The sequence below is a fragment of the Micromys minutus genome (assembly GCF_963924665.1).
Source record: "Micromys minutus genome assembly, chromosome: 19".
NCBI lineage: Eukaryota > Metazoa > Chordata > Mammalia > Rodentia > Muridae > Micromys > Micromys minutus.
Window position 1 is genome coordinate 10,113,548 of NC_137954.1, and position 15,361 is coordinate 10,128,908.

At 44.3% G+C, this 15,361-nt stretch overlaps 1 protein-coding gene across 1 annotated transcript; it reads right to left on the bottom strand.

Annotated features, from left to right (window-relative positions):
• Positions 1-267: 267 nt before the first annotated feature.
• KCTD18 (potassium channel tetramerization domain containing 18) lies at positions 268-14,673 on the bottom strand. The gene is made up of 7 exons (XM_080932806.1): positions 14,537-14,673; positions 11,874-12,100; positions 9,132-9,343; positions 7,126-7,319; positions 5,871-5,965; positions 3,716-3,818; positions 268-1,723 (listed from the first exon to the last, which is right to left on the bottom strand). The coding sequence occupies exons 2-7, from the start codon at positions 12,028-12,030 to the stop codon at positions 1,231-1,233; spliced, it is 1,254 nt and encodes a 417-aa protein (XP_080788932.1). The 5' UTR covers positions 12,031-12,100; positions 14,537-14,673; the 3' UTR covers positions 268-1,230.
• Between the last annotated feature and the right edge of the window lie 688 nt (positions 14,674-15,361).

The following is a 15,361-nucleotide window of genomic DNA, read 5'->3' on the forward strand; positions in this document are numbered from 1 at the left end:
CTTCAGTTAAAAACCTTTTGCTCAGTTAAACTTCCTTCTTAGAAAGATACCAGTGGATATTTATCCAAAGTTGTTTTTATCATTTCATTAATTAGCAAGACAAGAAATTAATTTTGGAAACAGAAATAGAAACCTACATAAACTATTAGTAAGCTCTCAAACTATTTCAGGGCTCAGAGTTTAAATAAGTAGTCACAGAAAAGTCACATTTTTATGGAAATGTTTTATTTACTTAAAAAGAAACATCATAAATATACCTCCCTCGCTTTTCCAAAGCAATGCAACACCCAGCATTTGAGTAAGAAACACTTTCTCCATGAACCTGCTTCTAGAAACACTGAAGCACAGGGCTCATGGGAAGGAGAATTACAATGTAATTACCAAACAGAAGATGTAAGAGAAAGCACACAGAACTCAATGGTCATGAAAAAAAAAATAGATCAAAAGATTTCATTTAAAAATATTAAATTCAAGTTATACAGACGTTGTATACATGAAACCAGGACTCTTCAACAGTCACTTTTAGAACAAACTAACGAGTTAAAAAGTTTGTTTAACTTTTCCTTTTCAAAGTACTTCAAAACATCACCAAAGTAAACCACCATATTTTAACCATTCCGAAAGCCCGTTCTCCAGCCGACCACATGCACTCCCCTGTGGTACACAAAGACACAGCTGCTAACTAACAGAACAAAGCAAAGAGCCAATCTAGAGAAGAAAATGGCCCAATCAAGAGAGATCCCATCTGAGCTTTAACTATGTTCTTTCCCTTTCCCCATCAATTCTTTTCATGTTGTCTTTGGAAAATAAGCAACCACTGGCAGCTGGTGGACTCACACTCCCTCTGGAGTCAGTGTGGCCAGCACAGGGACCCTCTCCATCTGACAGAAACCTAGACCCAGACTTCACTTCTACCCTTGGACTGTAGGAGTAACACTGGAGACTCCAATACTACTGCAAAAAGGGGACACTTCTAACTGCTCGGTTGCCTTGGTATCAGTTAACCACCTAAATAAAGCTTAAAATCAAAACCAGAAGCCAAACTGCACACAGACAACCTCAAAGAATGCAAAGTAAATTATACCCATAACCATGAAGCCTCCCTCCTCTGCTCCCATGCCACGCATCCCCTTCCCTGTAACAACCTATACATCACGTGGGTCCCTTCAAGAATACTGTTGGAGTCAGCATGCTGGCAGCTGTGGGACAAACAGGCTGTTTCAAGCCCACTTATCCATCAGGTTGGTCTTTTCTGTTCTCAGTCTGCACACCCAAAGTGCTGGAAGCTTCTGGAGAGGGCTGCTGGGGGAAGGTGGCCTGCCTCCCTGCTGAGGGGGTGGGCAGGGATGACACCCCACACAGTGGAGTCCTCCTCAGCTTGATCACTCGATAGGGTGGAGACTTCTTGTCAGAGAGGAGTACCTTGGTGGGAGGTGGCCGTGTGGCTTGGTTCTCAGCACTCTGGGCATCAGGGGAGGCAGGAGCATGTCCGGATGCCCCTGTGGCCACAGAGCACTGGGCTGCCTTTCCACAGCTACCTCTGTGAGAGCGATTTGCTGTAGCCTGAGAGGAGATGTGAGCAGCATTGGCAGGTGACACTCTCACTGAAGCAGAGTTCTTGACTTTAATTTGGGTACTTGTAGAAGGGCCCAAAAATCTGACTGGCTTAGGGCCAGTCTTACAGTTCACACCTTCATCCTCTTCCCCAAGGGCTGTCAGCCGCCTGGAAACACACAAGCATTCTTTTCAGCATGTACACTTCTGGAAGCCAATAAAAACAGTCTGGAAGTTCACACTCAGGCTTAAGAGAAAGGGGCACTGTTCTCAGATAGCATTATAGATAGCAGCTCGATCACCGCATTCCCCACCAGTCAACTGCAAAGACGCACATTCACTAAAGACTGTTTCTGCTGCTTTACAAACTGTATCTTAAAACCACATATAATTCAACAAGTAAGAGTCTGAAGTGCTGAGGAAGAAGTAGACTACACATCACTCTGCTCCTAAGAGCTCTGCGTGATGCACAGGCTAATCAAGAATATTCAGTGCTCTTCCCAAGAACCGCAGAAGGGGTTCCCAGCCAAATGCTACTCTCCAGCTTGAGCTTTAAGCCCATGCTGACAGAGAGAAAGGCTGCAAGCCTCTGGAAAGTCAATGTGCCTACTTAACCGCTGCAGCTGTATTTGCCAGTCACGGTAGTCCTGACAGCCAGTAGGTCTGCATGCTGAGAGACACATTTAGGAGAAACAGCTACTAACAGTCACCTGGCTAAAGATAGGTGGTTTTAAATCTGAAAAGTACTGAACAATTACTCAGACTCCTGAACTGAGTTGACCATTCATTATAAACAGCCTTAAGGAAAAAAAAACTGCCAAAATTGACATTAAAACAGGGAAAGTCCTTCCTGCTCCACACAGTTTTCTACCTGGTTCCTGTCCTAGGACTCTCCTGAGCAATCAGAGAGCACCGAGCCTCCCCTGTGGAGCACCAAGCCTCCCCCATGGAGCACCAAGCCTCCCCTGTGGAGCACCGAGCCTCCCCTGTGGAGCACCAAGCCTCCCTCCTGGAGCACCAAGCCTCCCCTGTGGAGCACTTCCTCTCCACAGTACTAGCTGCTGGAAGCACTGCTGCATGGTGAACACTTGTCCTTGGGAACAGAACCATAGTCCAGCTTCATGAAATCTTCCACACAGCAAAGAATGTCAATATAACACACAGCTTTAAAGTGGCACTGATCATAATCACACAGCACTTTCCTTATCTTGTCTATGCATCAAAATGCTGCTTCCCAAAATTCCAGAGAAAAGATCTGACAAAGGAGTCGCCGTGAGCCATTCCTTCTGCTGCTTCCTGTCTGCGTCTTCCCTGGACTCTACACCAACGTTTGGTTGTACATCCACCTTGTACAATCACCGCTGCAGTGAAGTAAGTCTTTGGTGAAAGCTGTCAGCAGGATGAGTGCCATACCCTGGCCTCTACCTACAAGATGCCCCGTAGAGCACAGCCCCAAAGCTCCAGACATTGCTAAATACCTCAGGAAAGGGTGGTTACTTAAAAACAAAACAAACAAACAAACCCTTTCCAGTTGAGACCATTGTTCTAGATAAATTAACAATAATATACAATAATAAATTAGTAACACAATTAATGTGAGCAAGTGACTGAGAAACGAAGCACCTGACCCTGTGGGTAAAACTGAGACATGAAAAAAGAAATACAATCTTACAGCTCATAAAACACAGCTACAGGCACAGCCAAAGAGCGGCTGTAATGCTAATTATTTCATGGACCTCAAGAAAACATTACCAAATAAAGATGCTACTTGTGATAATAGAAAAGAAAAATTCCTTTTTCTTTTGTAAGCCACAGAAAATGTCCAGCAGTAAGCCTAAGTATGACTGTTAAGCACTGCCAACAAAGCCTGGAATGTGACGTCTGTGGAGGAAGCCTGCACACCACAGCACTCCCACAGCACCACCACGACTCTCACAGCCCTGCTCCTCATGCAAACATGCTTCACGGCCAATTACAGTAGAAGACCCTACTTTCTCATAGTTTTGGTATCTTTTAATTTAATGAGATCAGTTTTTATGTTAATATAGAATCTTGATGTGGGTGATTAAATAAGCTTAGTAAAGCCAAGAGTATTCACTTCTCCTTTATGATGGTGACAGAAATAACTACAGATTTTAAAATAAACATAATCAGAGCTAACCTCTTTCGAATGGGGGCCATATGACGCAGGCTTCCATGTAAGGGCCGTTCTTCCAAAGTCCAACACTCTATCAGCTCATGAGGCACACGCCAGTAGCTTACACCTTGAAGATAAAGAGAGACTTGAGAGAGCCAGAGGTAAGCACCGTCATCTAAGACTGGCCAGTTTCTGTAGCTTGTTCCTCTGGGACGAACAGAGGCCTGCACAACAGAAACAGTAAGTGCTTCTTGTGGCTCCAGGACAGTAGCCTGACAGCTCATGAGCTGGGTTCAAGAAGGGCTGGCTAACCAGGGCATGCTCAAGTGACGAAATGTATGCTGGTCAAAGGCACAGGTTCTGACCCTGCACCTGAACCTCACTCTGCCACTCTGATGTGACCTTCGGAAAGCTATCCTCTCATCCCAAAGTTTCATTTCCTCAGTGAAATGCTACGTGAGTGCTGTGATCATTAGACACATTAATAAACATGAAATGTTCACAACAGGCTAGGTGCTCTGGAAGCCTTCGGAGCCTGACAGACAGCTGCAGCACTGGTACAAGTGTAAAGGACGCTACAGTGGGTTCACCAGTGCTCTCTCTGTTGCTTTGGGCTACTGTGACCATCAAATTGGGTTGTCCCTGTGAACCACCCTGCAAACCACTGTCACCGGATATGGTTCAGTAGTTAAAAGCACTTGCTAATTTTATGGGAATTACAGCACGCTTCCAGCACCCATGTCAGGCAGCTCCAGGGGAATCTGACAACACGTTTTGGCCTCTACAAGTACATGCATACATATGGGCACACACAGACAAAAATGTTTTTAAAAACATCTTTAAAACAAAAATAATCTGATCTAATAATCAAGCCAGGTTTTTAGCTAACTTCATTCTATATTTTAAATCTGATACACTTTGATTCAAAATTTAAGAATGTATCCTTATGCCTAGTGGTTATGCCACTGCAACTTGTTTAGACAGCATGTCTGATCTCTGGGTTCTGAAACAGCTCATTGCTCCACAGTATGGTCAGCTGGCTGGGAGCTGGCACTCCCCCTGCCCTTGCCTCCCAGTGCTGGGGTCACAGGCTGCAGTTAGCCTACTAAACTCTAGCCTCTTCTTTCCAACCTATAAATAAGTTGCATTCACTGTAGACAGATAAAACCCAAGGGCTAGAGACATAATTCAGTTGGTAGAGTGTTGCTTTGCAAACATGAAGCCCTTGATTTTGATCCTCAGAACCAACCCTCACAACAGAAAGAAAATCAAAATCATTCCTAATCCAAAACCTAGAAATGATAATTCAGGACATTTTCATTCCAGTATGTTTTGTTTTCAGAGTCTAGCTATCTAAACCAGGTGGCTCTAAAACTCACTATATAGCCCAGGCTAGCCTTCAACTCAGTGAGCCTCCTGCCTGAACATCCTAAGTGCTGAGAGTACAGGAGAAAGTCACCATGTCAAACCAATTCTAGTCTTTTTATAAACACTTATTTTATTCTGTGTGTATGTTTGTGGGCAAAGACATGGTTCAGTCTATGCTGGAGGTCAGAGGACAAGTTGCAGAAGGCGGTTCTCTCCTTCCACCCTGTGGATTCAGGGATTAGCCTTGGGTCATCTGACTTGGGAAAGCACCTTTACCAGCTAAGCCTTCTCTTAGACCTTCTCAGTGTATAAGCACATTTCTTAAAACATTGCCAGCTACACAGGAGATCTAAATAAACTCTGATTTATTAAGCATACATTGCTAAGAACCGTACTTGAAGTCATTGAATTATAAATAAATAACAGTACATAGAAATCCATGCATGGGTGTAAAAACGTGAAAGCTTCAATGTCACCTTATGATGACAGACAACTGACACATTGAAAAGTGTACTTCTAGGAAGAGGGGAACAGATGAAAGGGAGACCAGGACAAACAAGAGATGCAGAGAAAGAGACACTGCCTTTACACTTTGTGTTTTATGGAAATGGGGGTGGGGTTGACTGCAAGGTGAGGAAATCCCTGTACTTGAGAGGCAGAAGCAGGGGGACTGCCCCAAGTCCCATGCCAGCTACACACTACTACACAAGAAGCCCCAGGCAAGCCTGAGCTACAGTGGAAAACCTTGTCTCAAAACTAAAAGAGAGAAAGAGGAAAGTCCACCTGCGTCCATGAAACGTGTGCACAGTACCTTTTCCTTCCCATGCATCAAAGGCATCCATCGTCTTCCTCAGCTCGGCCACTGAGTAATAGCTCCAGATGTACTGAACGTTGTTCCCTGCCTCTCTAGAAACAGTGCAGAAATGCAATGAAAATCTACTACGTAGGGATCAATGTGTCTGTGTATATCCAGGTAACACACACTCAAATACTGGATAATCAAAGGAAAAGTATCTTATACCAGTTGTTCTTCTAGGACCTAAGCATAGGTGTGCACTCACAAATTACATCTAAGCACAGGTGTGTACTCACAAATTACATCTAAGCACAGGTGTGTACTCACAAATCACCGAAGACTCTAATATGAATTTCATCTCCTCATTATGGTGGTATTTGTCAATTCTATAATATGGAAATATATCAATATGTTTTTAAAACATTTTAGAAAGCATTTATATATAACTGGGCATAATGACACATGCCTTTAGTTCCAGCACTTGAGAGGCAGAGATTGGCAGATCTGAGCACCAGGCCACCCAAGGCTATATAGTGAGAATTTGTCTCAAAAAACAAACAACAACAAAAAAGAAACCCTAACAAAATAAGTCCAGCAAATTCTAGTTAAAAAAGATCCAACTTTGATGACATTTCCCTAGCACCATGCCAGGTGCTTGGACATCTTATACAGATTACTGGCCAGGAAGACCTCAGACACTATCCCAGTCACGTGAAAAGCAGGGTTATGGGTATGGGTTACTCATTAGTATGTGACCCACCTCAATCTCCACAGAAGACAGAAACTGTGTTAAGTGACTTGACCAGTACAAATAAGTTTACATGGATCTAATAAGAGGGCAAGCTTTCAAAATTTAACAAATCCACATCATAGAAGCCTAGATCACAGACAGGCCTCCCAGGCCACTCAGTGGACATGGTGACTCTAGGCAAGTGCACTTGCCCCACATCGTAGTCCAGGGGAGATGTTAGGCAAGTGGCTCTTCTTTCTCTCAGCTCTATAAAGGCCTATTATGGGACCTGAGGCTCAGTGCACTGAGAACCATTGTTCTTGACTCTGCAAGAGGCAGAGACTGACGTCTCTGTGAGAGGTCTCACATCTCCACCGGCCTGAAGCCACCACCCCGCAGCTCTGAGGACTCTGTCCGCTCAGCCATGCCCACAGCCTCTAGTAGTTCCGCACAGGATCTCATTCGGTAACAGTTTTTAAAACTGAGAAAAGATACCAAGCCTCTCTTTTGTATTTTTTCCACATTTAATTTTGAACATACCTTTTGAAAATGCTTTTACTATGAATTCTTCCTCCCAGCTGCTTATCAACGGCATCTGTCCCGTCCGTTTTTGTAGCGTAGACACCAATAATTCTACTCTCACAGCTTGCACCAGATGTGTTTAGATAGTGGAGAACCCAAACTGTTGGTTTATTACAAACTAAGCCGTAGGAATCACAGAAGTCCGTTAAAGCCTAAAGCAAACACATATAGAAACTTAGATTTAATTATGAAATAAAAGATAAATGAGCTAGATTACTTTCATGTAAAGCTAAAATGTGAGCTGGTCAAAAAGAAAAATAAAAATGTCATGAATTTAAACTTAGTCTATAAACATAAATGTAATAAATTAAATGGAAGTTTTTTTTCCTTTACCGCCCCCCCCCCCAAAAAATCAAAGCAACAACAAAAAGTTCTACAATTCATTATTTAGAGAGTCGACTTTTCCTAACGGTTCTCTTAGCGTCCCTTCAGCACTGCTAAGTTTACACTCTTCATACAATAACTAATAGAGTTTCTCTGTCCTCACAATATTTTCCCCAACTTCTCACTTAATCTCTATTTTTCTCTTTTTATTAGGTGGCCCCACAGCTAGTCCTTATTCTTAGCTCCACACTCCAACAATGAATCAATCAAATGAACCTGTTCTGTACTGCAAGGCTGCTCCGGTGAGGTCCGCAGTGTCTGAACTCATCTGGCATTTGCACACTTAAGTCCTCCACTCACTCGAACACTAAATACTAACTACCTTGGAGCACCTCAGGTCCTGCAGATGTGACAGTGAACATAAGAGACGGTCGAATACTCTTATGGTCTTCCCTAATGCGGAAGACAGACACTGAGCTATCAGTACACCATGTAGTAAGCTCAGCTGTGCCACACAAGGGGCACAGAACAAGGGGCTCCTCCCAGGACTGTGACGCAGACCTTCCCTGGGAGAAATGGCACTGCTGCTCCAAGTGCCTTCAGGACAAGCATCTTTGTCTGCTTTGTCCACTGACAGAGCTTCAGTGTCTGGGAGACCACGTGACATGAAGACACCCTGCTGCTCAGAAATGGAACCAGGGTCCTCACATGTCTGGCACTAAATAACTCCTCTACTGATCTTTAGCATTTTGTGTACATCTATAACAATTACAAATTACACTATACACTGTGCTAGGGCAACAACTAGATTCCATTTCTTGGTGCTCCACACAGTCCCTTACAAGACCATACATGCCACAGCATGTGCTTTTATGAAATAAACATTAGTTATGAAATAACAAATCGTGGCTGTTGGAATAAATGCAGGCATAGTTTTAAAATATATACTAGGAGACAAGGCTAAGAGTCAGGATCAGAAGCTGATGCCTACTTCTCTAATCTCCCAGCCCTATTCTGCTGTTTGGTAAGTAACATTAGCAAGTTTTCCCATGTGCTTAATAGCAACAAATACAATACCCATTAGTAAGACATAAATAACAAAGCTTTTCAAGTCATATGAAGGTCTTTAAGGTGTGACAGAAAACAGAAGCATCTGCTGATCTTCAAGTGAACTCAGCATCTTAACATGATAAACTGCAATACTCACTAAGTCAGGTAAGAGTTTATTACTTAGCATAAAACGTGAAAACAAATTATCTTAGAAAACAGTACCATCATACTCTCAATGACAGTATTTCTCTAATTTAAAAAGAGGTCAATCTGGTCTACATAGCCAGTTCCAGGCCACCCAGGGCTATATACAATAAGACCTTTTCTCAAAACAGAAGGAACTTCATAAGAATAGTTCTATTAAAAAGAATCATAAAGTGTTACATTTTCAGTGAGAAACAAACTTTATAAAGCTTTTTGCCTAGAATTAACTTTGGCCTTTAAGAATGACTAGGCGTCATTAAGAAACATGTTCAAACTGATTGCAGACTGCCTTGCAATTTGTATATATGACATCACAAACTATGCAAAATAACATATTGCCTGTGCATAACAAATATGTATTTTAAAACTTGAGAAAATGCCAAGACCTTTTTAAGTTCTATATTTGACCTTAAAGAATATGTCTCCATCTCATTGGCCAAGTGGTCAGACAGGCTGTATGGGTAAGGAATGCCAAAGTAGTCAGCCTCTTCCTGCAGGGCAGCTCGAGTCTGCTCGTCCGAGGGGGTCTGAACCTCCCCATGGAGGTAGTCCAAAATGTATTTGAATAGATGTCCATCACGGTCAATAATACACGCCCCTAGAAGACAGTTGTGCAGATTCATATGATGATCAATAAGAAGTTAAAGTAGGCCCAATACCCTTTACAGTCACTTTTTGTTCCTCACAAGAAAATTAACATTTAGTGTGGAACCAGGTCCAAGTCAGTCAAAAAAAGCAAACTAAACTTCGGCTTCACTGCCTCAGCAAATATGACATACGGCCCTCCCTCAACTTAGAAGTAGATAATGTTCTAAAACTTGAATTATATACCTGTATTATAGACCACTGTAAAGAATCCTAAACACAAATGTACAGGACCTGTCACCATGTCTCATTGTGCAGGTATACTATTGTAGATTGTCCTGAAGCTGTTTGTATTTTAATGTTAATTCCACCTACCCAAGAAGGGACGCCTAGTCATTTGACTCCAACCGAACCTTCCCATTTTAACTAGTAAAATAAAAGAAAGCCAGTGACTGGGCGGGGTGAGGGAAGTAGAAAGGGGCTGAGAGATCTGAAGAGGTCAGAGAAGGGAGATTAGAGGCAACATGGTGCTTCCCAAGGACCAGCTGGACCCAGGTGGGATTTGTTGGTATTAAACAGCTATGAACATTAAGGGTTTTACAGGTCTAGTATCTCATATAGGAGGGCAGTTTGTATCTTTGTCTATTTGATGCAATCTTGTTGTGTAGAGGGTTTGTGGATTGAGAGTTGGATATATAAACCTGTATGAAAAGCTATTGGGCTACAGAGGGATTTTGTTTGTGTGGGATTTTGGGGTACAGAAATACTCCAGGACAGAGGCGGAGAGCAGGCAGTAGAAAACCACCCAGGGAAGGGAGTTGTGCGGACAAGTTGGGCCCTGGTGACAGCTCAGACCAGGCACCAGAGGAGCCCACGGCTCCAAACTAAAATCGGGCTTGAGGAGTGAGAACTCAGGCCTGATAGAGAGATAAGCCATTTATTACTTTTTAATATTTACTGCAACATACTATATATAGCCTTGCAGGAGCCAGGCTAAAGGGGCACGTGAGGCTGAAACCAAACCCACACTTTGCTCCTTCACCATGTACTCTATCACAGAACCATCCCTTTCTGAATAAACAGGTTCCCTTATTTAAGTTACAGAGAAACTGTGAGTTAGTGGGGCTCCTCTGCATCCCTAATCCTGCAGAGACAAGTTTTTCTCAAGACCCACTTGGCTTTCAGGGGCCCACAATCTTCCTGATACACCAACTGCAGAAGCTCAGCTTCTGGTAGAGGGAATGCACCCATACCCTCAGCACAGCTGGACCAAGACGTGTGGCTCCACAGTAAACAGTGCTTGTCCCTGTGTCGACTGTTTGAGTGTCAGCGACAACACATGCCTAGGATTTCCACTGTTGGTGTGTAGTATATTTCAAAGTGTCCGGCTAGCCCCTTTGGAGTGTGAGAACCTACATTTTAAAGGAGGAAGGCATGCTGTGAGAAGGGGTGACACAGCCACAGGTCCCAGACTTAGGAGGTGAAGGCAGGAGGGCTGCTGTGAGTCTGTGAGTGTGGGTGGGAGCCTCAGCAGCTCTGTGAGGTCCTATCTCCAAAACAAAGAGTTTAAAATTATTTTTAAAAACAAGAAATGCTTTGCTAGCATCACATATGATTAAAGACTTTTTAAAAAGACTTCTTAAGACGACTTAGCAGGATTAAAAAGAACAAGCCTTAGCATAATGGTAATTAAGGAGTTCAATCACCCCTTTTTGTTTTTCTTGCAGATATCTATCCCCCCCCACCTCTGTCCCTCACCCCTCCCCCACCTCAGTATTTAGAAAAGTAGTGCTAAGGAGATAAAATCTGGAGCAGAGACTAGAACTGAGCCTCCGCTCTCTGTGCAGTTTTCTAAGACCCTACTCATGCCCAGGGCATCGCCATCCCTCCTGTAACACACAGTACATTGTTCTGGGGCTCACACAGGGGGCAGACAACAGAGGGCTGTCTGACACCCTCTCGTGCTGATGAAGATTCACAGCAGGTTCTATGACTCAGCACAGTAGTCAAAGGAAGGAGAGCATCTACAGCCTTATCCTTTAGGATGGAGTTCTCTAAATAACCCAAAACATCAACTTGCCATTTTCAACTACACACATCAGCTCACAGGAAACTCCATGACTACACCAAGCACTGGGTACAGCTGTACAGTGGCTGCTGTCCCAGCTATGAGGACAGCTGCCTCTCCAGGGAAGTATGTGTTCTTCCTTGAAGAGCACAGAGAAAAGCGAATATAGAATCAGCTCTACACCATCAGCCATAATGTCACATGAAAGCAACAACTTTCAAAATACAGCCAATGCCCATTAGGCCGTGGCCGGCCTTCCTATCTTCTCACTTCTTTGCCAACGCTTAGGAGCACCACAAATTTGAAAACTGGTATTTAATTTCTCTATGTACTTAATGAATCACCATTCAGTCATAATGAGCTAAGTAATTAGTAGGCTAATATAATAGATCCTATCACAATTAAGAAAATCAAAAGGACTTTAAAATAGACTCCCACTGGAATGAGCATTCATACTCCGGCTTTAGACATTTACCAGATTCATCTGTTTTGAGAGGGAAGCGACCACTAAACATGGCTGCCAGCATGGAGTCCTTAAAGCGGCACAGAGACTCTCGCCGGGCTGTGTAAATGCAGCCGCCCACATTCAGCCGAAGGATATCCAGCATTTCCCCTGCTCCGTGGCCTGCCATCGCTCCCGAGGACACCTCAAGTTTTGCCTTAAGTGTTCAGAAACTTCAAAACAATCGCAGTCCCAGACCTCTGTAAAAACAAAGAACAAAAATACCTTGCTGAAAACAAGTGGACAAGCTAAATATATATATATATATATATATTAAAGATATATTTATTTTATGTGAATACACTGTAGCTGTTTTCAGACACACCAGAAGGGGGCATCTGATCCTGTTACAGATGGTTATGAATCAGCATGTGGTTGCTGGGATTTGAACTCAGGACCTCTGGAAGAATAGTCAGTGCTCCTAACCACTGAGCCATCTCTCCAGTCCCTAAATATATTTTAATACAATGATACAGACTCTTTCTCATGTGATCTGAAAGATGCCGAGTTGGGAAAATCTGTGCCTGGGGTTTTCTAAATATACAGTAATACAAATCACTGCTGATAAAACGACTGCTTAAAAAATGATACAAGATAACGCCCAGCCAGGCACAAGTAAAGCAAAGGCAAGACATGCTTATAATTTTTGGCACTCAGGTATTTTTAACAAGTCTTAAGGAACCATCCAGACTACAGAAACTGTGTAACACAGGAGCCAAAATACATTACCACTTACAATCTCCGAGTTCTTGGTTAAATCATTTATATACATTTTCTGGTTTCCTTATCTTTGAAATGGAGGCAACAATGGTCCAAAGAGCTCCAGAAAGTAATTAAGGCAGCGCACACAAAGCACGTGGCACAGACCAAGTGTACAGTAAATGACAAAGTAGTTATGATACAAAATTTCCCTTACGGTAGACACCGAGGAACTTGGAGATTAAAGAAACAAATTAAGTAATATATCATCAACTGAGATCAGAATTCTATTTATGCCAAGGGCCAGAGAGATGGTTAAAAACACATGGGCATTTTTTGCAAAAGACCCAGGTTCAATTCCCAGTACTGTATGACTTACAATATAGTCTGTGACTCCAGTGACCCCATACCCTCTTCTAGCCTCTGTGGTCACTCCATGTACATGGCACACAGAAACAAAAGCAGGCAAAACACCCATATACGCAAAAATAGATGAAATGTCCCAAGCTGAATCCTATTTGTCCAGATTGCTCGGATCTACAGGTGACACCTGGCAGTCGTCCAGCTCCGTCCCTCTAAAACGGCCAAAGCTGTGGGGAAAGCTTCAAAGGTTTTTCGGAATTCTCTAAGATCTGAGACAGGCTGAAAAGCTAGTTGAAGTTCCCCAACCTCGAAAATCTGCAGTACCTATACTTTCTTAATACGTCTTAAAATGGCTGCCAAACTCAACCCATAGCGATTTAGGGTTGCTAACTGAGGAGCTAAAATCCTTTCCCGCAGACACCATATGCCAATAAAACAGGAGACCATTAGAATCTGAGGAAGGACAATAGGCAAAATTCATTAGGAACCCAACAAGGCCCAGGCCTCCAGAAGCACTGTGTGGCCTCTCGCTGCCTTCCAGCTCTAGTAGCACTCCACAAGGCAAGGGACCTAAGGGGCTCGTGCCGTTCAGTTACCTGCTCTCTGGAATTCTATTTCACACGTTCCTAGATAAGCTTCATCTCTTGCAAGATCCTTCTGAACAGAATTAGAATCCCTTGCACAACAAACTCGTCTACAGACTTTATACCATGTGTTTAATCCCTACTGTTTTCTTCTTTTATTTTTATTTTGCCCGTAAGCCCAATAAGAGCAAAGGCAGTGTCGTTCTTGGTAATTCCCATTTACTGAATGCTTGCTGTGTGCCAGACACTGAAGAAACACGAGGCAGACATTACCTAATTGACAGAAAAACTTCATCACACAAGAATTACTGTCCCTGCTGACACAGGAGAACACTGGGGGGGAAAATTCACTAATCTGTGCGGTGTCCATACAGACTTGCCTGTTGATAAGCAGTGGACAGTCACAAACCCAGGGCAGCCAGGTGAAGCTGAGGGGCCAGCTTCAGATTCTCATGGATGCTCCCAACAGACCATCCCTTTATTTCCACCTCCTGATTTGGGCCTTTCACTGACTATTGCCACCTGAGGACCACAGCCCAAGGCCAGGCCCTGTAATGGCTGGCACTCCCAGATGCACACCCACTGAGGCCTCTGTTGTGTGATGGCGGGGTTCCCACAGGACCATCAGTAGCAAACCGCCAAGGTTGTCTGCAGAAAAGGCAGGCCACGGCAGAGTCTGATTCACAAAGTCTGAGAGGTGGGGGATGAGCGCTGACTCCACTTCGAGAAGCACAGCTCATGGGACTCACGCCCCTTCGCCACTGCAGAACAAAACCGGGAAGGGTGGAGATCACCAGGCCCCGCCGGGGTCTTCCTGGGCCGGCGGACCCCGGTTCGGTCCACACCGAAGCCTGGTGCCCAAGGCGCCCGTGTCATCAGGAAGGCCGGCTGGGGACTCCTTCGGGACGCCCCCCAAGGCTTCGGGGCCCGCCACCCACCCGGAGCCCGGTTGCTCCACACCGGTGGGCGGAGCGGCGACCGCCTACTGACCTGCGGCCGCCGGGCCCTGGGCGCAGCCGCCCGTCGCCACCGGGCCCGGACGCGGAAGTAAGCCGTCGCCTACTCGGATTCTCCACGACTGGTAGAGCGGAGGAACCTGCGGCGCCCCCGTGCGGTCCCGACGTGCAGTGCGCCAAGAAGGAGGGAGGCCTAGCCGTGGATGCGGATACGCCCCGCCCACGGGACGGCGGTGGCCACGCCCCAAGAGCGTTCCCGAACTGTCCCGCGAGTTTAGACCCCGCCTTGGACGATCTCCACTGGGAGAGGCTGTTTTCTAGCCCCAGGGTTTCGAAAAGACACCATTAAGGTTTTAGATCTTGGATACATCCATTTGCATAGGTTGTGGCTGTCAAAGGGTTTTCACGCAGCACACTTTAACTTGGTCTATAGTTGTAAAAGGCGGTGGTTGGTTTCTAAAAATCTTTTTTATTAGATCTTTGGAAATTTCATACATCAGAATTAAGAGGGTAGTTTTATTCTTGTTAGAGGAAGGAAAACCAAAGAGGGAGGACAAACCTTTATTCAACATTCTTGCTAACACGTGGCACTGTAAGTCTCTTGTAGAACTATTTAATTTCTTCTTAATAAACCCCCCAAAACACATCTTCCAACTGCACGATACCCTGTGTAAGGGACAGGGCTAGGAATTTCAAGATGAACGAAACAGTTCTGTTTTTCAGGCATTCCGCTCCCTACTAGATTCTGGAGGCCTCTTTGTGGGTCTCAGGAAAGAAGCCAGCCAGAAGCAAGGCTGCCTGCCCTTTGGCTATGAAGTCTTGGAAGACAGGGAAGGTTTGTTCAGGCTGCTGTGATTTT